The sequence below is a fragment of the Cornus florida genome, unplaced genomic scaffold, assembly GCF_030987335.1.
Source record: "Cornus florida cultivar Cherokee Brave unplaced genomic scaffold, ASM3098733v1 CherokeeBrave_3.0.0_Hap2_Chr01, whole genome shotgun sequence".
Classification (NCBI taxonomy): domain Eukaryota; kingdom Viridiplantae; phylum Streptophyta; class Magnoliopsida; order Cornales; family Cornaceae; genus Cornus; species Cornus florida.
Window position 1 is genome coordinate 15,668,865 of NW_026775571.1, and position 8,805 is coordinate 15,677,669.

The window sequence follows — 8,805 nt, forward strand, 5'->3', positions numbered from 1 at the left end:
GTCACCACCCCCCCCCCCCCCCCCCCCAAACAGAGGGTTCTGAATGATGAGTCAATATATCCTGTGATTCTATCTGCTTGTATTGATATCCCCAGCGGAGTCGCCAAAATGTAGGGATTCTTTTTTTATCAAATAATAAATAAGTATATAATGGCGATATCAGAAATACAAATGTGAAGGAAAAATAGGAGATACTCAGTGTAGGAGGAGGAGAAGAAGACCAATTATTAAGATTAAGATGGTGGTAGGGCAAGTATACAGTATCTTATGATAGCTTTCCCTTTTCCGGTTTTTTATTTTCTCATGGGATAGTGCTATTTATAGGCCCAAATTCCATTGGTTGTTACCTACTGGTCCCTTCCATGTATGGTTTCTTGCATGCATTGCTCCTAGTCAGGATTACGTGGGTAATCCTGAAAGTTTAGGAGTCTGAAGAGTCTAATCCTTTCATCGAGCCTTACACTATCTTGCCATGTCATTTTTCCCTTAATCAAGGGCATTAAATGTTGCTTGGCCGCCAGTTATTCAAGCCTGGCGTAGCATTAAATGTGATTTTAAGGTTTGCTATCATAACATGTATAATCCTATCATCTTGTTAATGGGGCCTTGCCAAGGGCGAAGGCACCTCTTGACTTCTCATTCACCAATCCAAGATCCTCCTAAGTTTCCCAATATAAATCCCTTATAGCCGCGAAGACCCTACCTTCGTTTTGTGTTACAAGCAAATTTTTGATGGCGAGCCTTCTAGGACTCCAATCCCTTAAATTGATATAGCCTGGCATATCACTAATGTTTGAGGTGCTCGAGGGTTGGCTCCTCGAGGCTAGATGGGCCTAGAGTGATACCACGGCTTAGGGTGCTCGAAGTTTAGTCCTTCGAGGCTTGATAGGCTTGGAGCGATGCCAAGGCTTAGGGTGCTCAAAATTTGTTCCTTCAAGGCTTGATGGGCCTGGAGCGACGCCAGGGCTTAAGGCGCTCGAAGTTTATTCCTTCGAGGCTTGATGGTCCTGGAGCGACGCCAAGGCTTAAGGCGCTCGAAGTTTGTTCTTTCGAGGCTTGATAGGCCTGGAGCGACGCCAGGGCTTAAGGTGCTCGAAGTTTGTTCCTTCGAGGCTTGATGGGCCTGGAGTGGTGCGAGGGCTTAGGGTGCTCGAAGTTTGGTCCTTCGAGGCTTGATGGGCCTAAAGCGGTGCCAGGGCTTAAGGTGCTCGAAGGTTAGTCCTTCAAGGCTTGATGGGCCTAGAGTGATGCAAGGGCTTAAGGCACTCGAAGTTTGGTCCTTCGAGGCTTGATAGGCCTGGAGCAATGCCAGGGCTTAAGGCACTCGAAGTTTGGTCCTTCGAGGCTTGATGGGCCTGGAGCGATGCCAGGGCTTAAGGTGCTCGAAGTTTGGTCCTTCGAGGCTTGATGGGCCTAGAGCGGTGCCAGGGCTTAAGGTGCTCAAAGGTTAGTCCTTCGAGGCTTGATGGGCCTAGAGCGATGCCAGGGCTTAAGGTGCTCGAAGTTTGTTCCTTTGAGACTTAATGGGCCTGGAGCGATGCCAGGGTTTAAGGTACTCGAAGGTTGGCCCTTCGAGGCTTTTGACCTTTCAAATCGCCACGGGGGATTTAGTTAGCATCGTATTAACTTGTCAACACGCCAAGTCAGCTCTCAATAAATGACACCAATAACTTTCTGGTTCATGATTTTTCTTGAATTCATATGTTGTGTTCTGCTATGATTATGTATGCAGTATATACACAAGGGTGATTAATTAGATGTTTAGAATGTTTTTGATTATACAAGTTGAAAGCTGTTTAAAGAAATAGTCTTAATGAGTTGGTATATCTCATTTCTATGTTATCTGCTAATTAAGGTGATGGATGACTAGAGAATTAAGATTACTCTCTGTAGCTGTTTAAAGCGCTCTTTCCTTATTTTGTGCACTTGTGACAAAACTGCACGGACCAGGGCTGGGCCGAATTCAAGCTGGCCTATTTATGGGTGGGATGGATTTTTGTTGTGATTATATTCTAACTTTATTTCATGATGATTGCTGAAGTCTTGCTCTGAGTGGTATGTAAATGTCCTCTGCATTTTCAATGGAAGACAGAGAGTTCAAGTCACAATGGAGCACGTGTGTTAATAAAATTGTTTACCGAAACTAGGAACTTTATTTCTTGACTAGAAGTCTAGAACCTATCAAAAAAAAAAAAAAAAAAAAAAAAAAAGAAAAAAATAGAAGAAAAAAGTAGAAAAAGGAAAAAGGAAAAAGAAAAATGTCTCAGTCATTATCATAATTAGGACGAAAAAACTGGGCCAAGATATAATTCAAGTGGAGTTGGATTTTATGTTGGAACCCATTAGATTGTGGACTAAAATTAAATTTTGTGGATAATAATTTATTATGCATGTATACCATTTAGAAAGCATCCCACAATTCATAGCCTAGAAATGCATCATTCAAGCAATAATGATGTGGCTATGAAGTTCTTAAGTTTATTTAATAACTCCCTCCTTATCACCGTATAAAGTGTCTGAAACCAACTTGTGTCTTTTATTTAGTAATCTTTGAAATTGGGGTATTCTTCAAAATGTTCCGTTCTTGAACCACACTACATCACAACATCGGACAAATCCTAACTCACACACAACACAAAGAATTCCAACTATGAATTATAACGTCGGACGGATCCCAACTCACACACAACATAGAGGATCCCAACTTTGAATTACAACATCGGACAGATCCCAGCTCACACACAACACAGAGGATCCCAACTCTTCATCATGATGGGTACTCTTAAGAATGAGTTCAAGCCCAGGTCCACTATTTATAAGCCCATATATCGGGCTCTGGCTGTGGCTCTGGCTCAAGTTCTATAGCCCATTTAATTGCTTTTGCTCAATGAAATTGATATATACGTAGTACTATTTTGTTGATATTTTTAATTTAAGACGCTGCATTTCGATGGAGAACATGTATTTAGTAGCAAATGGTCAAGAAATCATCTTTCTTATCTCTTTATTAGTTACTCATGGCTTCACTGGTACTCGGAACACTACCAATGGCCTCCCTGAGGGTGTGTTCGGTAGGATTGATTTGGAGGGATAGAGAGAGAAAATAAAAGATCTGTCCCTATTCTTCATTTACTTTCTCTCCCAATTTGAGAAAATTTGAGAAGATAAGGAAAGAAAAGATAGTGGAATAAGTAATTAATTCGTAATACTAAAAATATCCCTCACAAATCATCATACGAAAATGTGTGTGAAGTGATTATGAAAAAGTAGATAATAATTTGGTAAATATTTTTCTTTTCTCCAAACAAACTTATCATTTTTTTCTTTTCCTGTCTATACTACTATCCAAACATACCCCGAAGCTCTCTCCTTCACCATCATTCTCTCACTCTCAATCCTCTGTTGGCATCTCTCTCCCAACTTCTTCAATTTCATTCTCCACTTCTGCATCGCTTCCACAAAGTATGTAAAATCACAATATATATATATATATGTATTTCTCTATATACACACATATATGTATGCATTTGTTCCTGTTTCAAATTTTAATTTCTCGGTTATTAGTTTACTGTGGCAGAGGTGACAAGAAGGCCGCCAAAGGAAAGCGCTTCAACCACTCATTCGGAAATGTGAGTTTTCTTTGATAATAGTTAGGGTTTTGTATGTTACATGAAATTAGGGTTTTAAATTTTATGATAAATGTGTGTATAGGCGAGGTCCCGGAACAAGAATAAGGGGAGAGGCCCTCCCAGGGTTTCGGTTCCTCCGGCGCCGCCAAAGAAAGACAGTTTTGATGACGACGAGGTGAAGATCGACATTGATGAGTCTCTGTTCTAGTTTAAACTATGGAGAGCTCAATTTGGTTGGCAATGTAATTTCTGATCTCTATTTTACTTTTGTTGTTACAATTTGCAAATCATTACTGCAATTTGTTCGTGATGTCTTCCCTGTGAATCTGCGCATTGGGTTTTTTCATCTTAATTAGTGAATTAGTTCGTCGTAAAAATCAACTCTATTCGGAAAACGTACAAAATTTGGGGTTACGAACTTGGGACTATTAGGGGTCTACTTCCAAATGACTAGAAATGGTGTGAAAGGATGAAAATGGTTAAGGATGGATAAGGTCCACAGAAACGGTAAAATTAGTGTTAAAAATCATTGGAAAACAGAGAAAGCTGGGACATTTTTGTTGGCAAAAGCACTTTGAAACTTTTTTCACAAGTTTTTAGGGAGTTAAGGGTTTATCTCTGTTATCATATGCACGTCTTTTAGAAATGAAAAAGTTAATTTTGAGTAGTAAAAAAGTATTTTGATGTTGGGTGATTTGCGATGGAGTTTGTATTATAGGAAGTGCATATTTCCAACTACGTGGGTTGGCTAAATGAATCTATTCTTTAGTTACTGCCTGTTAATGGTAGCTCTAATATATCATTTCTGAATGTTAGCTGAGTTTTAGAGTAGCTGATACCCCGTTTCAAACATATATATGTATATATATATATATATTTTTTCTGGTGTAGAGACCTGTAGTGGACATAAAAATGGCTCAATCTGGAGAAATGCGATATTTGATTGTTCAATATCAGGAAACTAGTTGATAGAGATACTCTAGTGTCTCTCATCTTCGAAGTTGTGCAGGACAGGATGGCCAGTGTTGGCTTTATTTTAGCCAGGAGAGCCTTGATAGGCAGCCCAGATCATTCTAGATGTATTTTAGTTCCATATTACAGTAAGAGCTGACAATCCAATGCTAACTTTCCACTCTCCTTTAAACTCAAGTTATCATCAGAAAGTTGGAGATAACTTAGGAATTTGATGTAGAGACCCCTAGCAGCATATTGTCAAAGGCTCAAAGAAAAGGATTTGATTAGGAAGATTATCGTACGATAAACATACTCATCTTTCTTCCTCTTCTTCTCGATTCTCTTCTGGTGCTTCTTTTCATTTAGAAAATAGCAGTTTGCTAGCACTGATGAAAGGTGGAACACTTCTTTAAGTAAATTGTTGAACATAACAGTTAGGTTACTGGTTACGTACATTATTGGTTATAGCATTTCACCTATGTTTATGGGATTAAGGCAAGGATGATGACGGTGATGCCCTATGTTGACTATTGAGGCCGAGGCTTGTCCACAAAGATTGTGCTGATGATTAAATTATTGGGTGTTCTGGTTTAAGGCTGATAAAACCATTTCTGGCGGGCAATGATCTCAGTTGTGAGAAGCTTGATGCAGTTAGGCTGTGGTTTCCAAAACAGAGTTGTGTTTGAAGACGCGAAAAGTGACCATAATGAATTGAACTAAAACCCTAAAAATATTGCAAAATTAAGAGATCTAAGCAGTTAAATGGATCACGATCTGTGGAGGAAAGTTCCAGTCTAACACCTAAGAGTTATTTTAAATTAAAAATCCCTTCACTCGAACAGTCATCTAATTTGATGTATTGTACCTAGCGGAGTAGCAATTTGCATGCCAAAAAAAGTCGGCTTTTTGTACTTTGAAACAAGGTAGAAAGAATTTCAAATCAGGAAAAAGTTATTAGGGTTATTATGCTCCATTTTCGGGTCAATGACTTGACTGCAAGGCGCAAACCCAAAGAACTCCAAATTGTAGAAAGGACAGTGAAAGGTTATGAAAGACTTCTTGAGGTCTAAACATTAGGTATTGGTCTATGTGAAAATTGGTCTTTCTATAATTCTTAATTTGCCAGAGCTCTTCTCAATTTGGTGTAAATTCGGTCTCTGGGTCATGGTAAAAGCTGTTTTGTAATTATGATTAAGAGGTGAGATCGATGGAGGTGTTAAAAGACATTAGTCAGAGTATTTAAATAGCAACTATCTATTTCTCGACTTAATATACGCATATATATATGTTCCACATTTAAAATTTTTGGAGAAGTTGTCGAACATATACAGGACTTTTTCCTTTGAGGCTATTGGGTTGACATAGAAGTCATTTGTGGACATGTGAGCAGAGGAGGAAAGAGAGGAGGCAGCACTGTTGTATCTTCAACAGGGACTGCATTGCATCTATAGGGGTGGCTATGTAGTGGTAATGTGGTGTCGAGGTGGGTAATATAAAAAGGCTTCTCCTTGCTCACAAGGCTTGTGATCACATTAGATATTGTGCATGTATATATTAGGATTTGCTAAACAGTTTTGGACAGGAATGAAGGATGCTATACTAAACGGTGACGGAGATGGGAAAGAGTCCTGTCCCAATACTGCCCAATTGCTTGCTATTCTTAGATATGATATTTTATTATTTATTTATTCTTAGTTGGTGCTCACACAAACTTGTCTTTTCTGAGACTTGAACCCCTGACCCCCCTTTGAAAAGTAAGAGGCTGATACTGTTATGCCACTGGCCCGTTGGTGATATGATTTATTTGTTTGTGAACTTTATCCAACCTCTTTTATTTAGATACCCACACTATGTCTATATGTTTGTAATACCATGTACTCGTATAAAAGATACACAATACAAGAAACGACGTCTATATGTTATGGGTATTTAACATTTTATGTGTATAAAAGATATATGTAATCATATACATACATATGAATCCAGTACCCATGACTGCTTTGTACTGCAATAACTGGCATTGTTGCCTTGCTTCTCAAACATGAGTTATGGCTGTTTCTTCAGACCACCGCTTTCAAACTTCATGACCCTGTAAGCTGTGTGAAGAATCAAAAGAGAAGAGAGAATTATCAAGGAAACTATAATACTAATTACCTGTGATTCTTAATAAATATATCTATATGCACTTAAAACATGGAATTGTGTTTTCAAGTTATAGAAGTCATATTAATTGAATAACGATTGGTCATGGACAAGGCTTGCTCAAAATTCAACACACCTTAGAAATGGAGACCAAGTTTTCCCATTACTACAATCATGATGTACTTAGGAGAAAAAAGGGCCCCTGGACGAGTTGTCATTTTCTGGATACTGAGGAGTTCAACCAATAATAACAGGCATGTAAGTTTGATTTTTTGACTCTTACTATTATGCCTTTGGACCTCTTCGAATGCCTTGAAGAATGTTCTTGACTGAATTCAGCTCATGAATGACATAAGTTATGTCCATTTGATTATGTGGTGATTCCATGGAGCAGGCAACTCCAATTCTGATCATGGAAATCAAACACTCCTCTAAAAGCGTTGGGTCTACTATCTCCATAACATGGTCTGGCAAAGCCATCCTAGCAAAGGTATGAAGGTCAAGGCCTTCCTTGAACACACTGTCAACAGGTTTCTTTCCAGTCATCATCTCCAACACCAAGATTCCATAACTATATACATCCCCTTTTGTTGACACCTCGCATCCCAAGCCATACTCTGCCATCCACAGAAGTTAAAATTCCTCAAAAGAGCAAAACCAAGCATGGTTCTTTTATTTTGGCAATTGAATCAAGCATGATCGATGATCATAAAAAAATAAGAAATAAAGATCAGAAAAATTAACAAAGGTGGGAAGCACATAAGAAAATGAGAATGCTCATTTTTATTTGAAATTATGGGCTGAAAAGTGACTAAATTCTAATGATCAGAAATTCTATGCCTTAATGAACTAGGAACCAATTAACAATTCCATATTGTATTATCTTCTTTTCCAGGTCTATGTTACATCACAACTCATAGAGAACTTGTAGCGTATTTACTGAAGCAAATTTATTGTTATCCTAGAGGAAACAAATATAGATAAAAAAAAATAACAATAGTAATGTACAGTGATTACCTGCAGCAGTACAGCCAACAGTTCCCCTTACTCCAACTGTACTGCTTTGGTTTTGAATTTCGGATTCTTGAAGAAACCTTGCCAGCCCAAAATCTCCGACATGAGCAACCATGTCACCGTCAATTAGGATGATGCTTGGTTTTAGATCATAATTTGTGATGAAATTTCGATGTCGAATATTTCTCATTGCTTCACACTCGGCGCTGAAACTCTTGGAAGCTCCTCGATGTTGAAGGTTTAATACTTCGATTGCAACAATTGCATCATCTTGGTTAAGAATTCCTTTATAGACAGATCCATAACTTCCCACACCAACCAAATTTTCTGAAGAAAACCGATCGGTTGCTTTGAGGAGTCTATCATAAGACACTTGCACTAAAGATTCTTTCAACAGTGATCTGGAAGGTTGAGCATTTCTCGTCTTTTTAAGCCAACAAAACAAGAAAGAAGACAACATGATGACAGCCAAAAGTGTGCTTGCTATTGAGACCACTAATATGAAAGCAAGAGACCTTTTCCATGTCTTTGATTCTTTGACACTGCATTTGGGTAAGTTGAAGAGCAGGTATACCCCGACAAAGCCTATAATTCCCAACAACTGAGATAAGGCTAGCGTTTGCGAAAACTCCTCCCATTGGTACCTCACCCTCGAAATCATTGAAGGATAAATTAAGATTCTTCATGGAAAATTGATCAAAGAATGAAGGAATTTGTCCGGTCAAATTGTTACGGGAAAGATCAAGGTCTAGGAGACCTCTTAAGGAACTCAAGGACAAAGATATAGATCCATTAAAGAAGTTCCCCATCATGTATAGATTTTGGAGGCTGGTAAAACTATCAAGGCTGTTTGGTATTTCACCAGACAAACTCGTTATCAGATATGTCCAATTCCACTAAATTTTTTAGGTTTCCAACATCTGATGGTACTTATCCAAAAAAAAAAAACATCTGATGGTAGGGCCCAGACAAATGGTTCCGAGCTAGATTTAGCAAAATTGATAAACCTGAAATTCTCAAAAGTTGTTTGGGTATGGCTCCACCAAGGTTTGTTTTGAGAAAGGTC

The 8,805-nt window shown here is 38.5% G+C and overlaps 2 protein-coding genes across 2 annotated transcripts; one reads left to right on the top strand and one right to left on the bottom strand.

Annotated features, from left to right (window-relative positions):
* Positions 1-2,772: 2,772 nt before the first annotated feature.
* Positions 2,773-3,939, top strand: LOC132269546 (small ribosomal subunit protein bTHXc-like). Its single transcript, XM_059770780.1, has 4 exons — positions 2,773-2,804; positions 3,254-3,462; positions 3,565-3,629; positions 3,712-3,939. Exons 1-4 carry the CDS (start codon positions 2,773-2,775, stop codon positions 3,835-3,837), a joined length of 432 nt encoding a protein of 143 aa, XP_059626763.1. The 3' UTR covers positions 3,838-3,939.
* Positions 3,940-7,010: 3,071 nt separating this feature from the next.
* On the bottom strand, positions 7,011-8,548 carry LOC132269554 (probable LRR receptor-like serine/threonine-protein kinase At3g47570). The gene is made up of 3 exons (XM_059770793.1): positions 8,255-8,548; positions 7,743-8,163; positions 7,011-7,342 (listed from the first exon to the last, which is right to left on the bottom strand). Exons 1-3 carry the CDS (start codon positions 8,546-8,548, stop codon positions 7,011-7,013), a joined length of 1,047 nt encoding a protein of 348 aa, XP_059626776.1.
* Between the last annotated feature and the right edge of the window lie 257 nt (positions 8,549-8,805).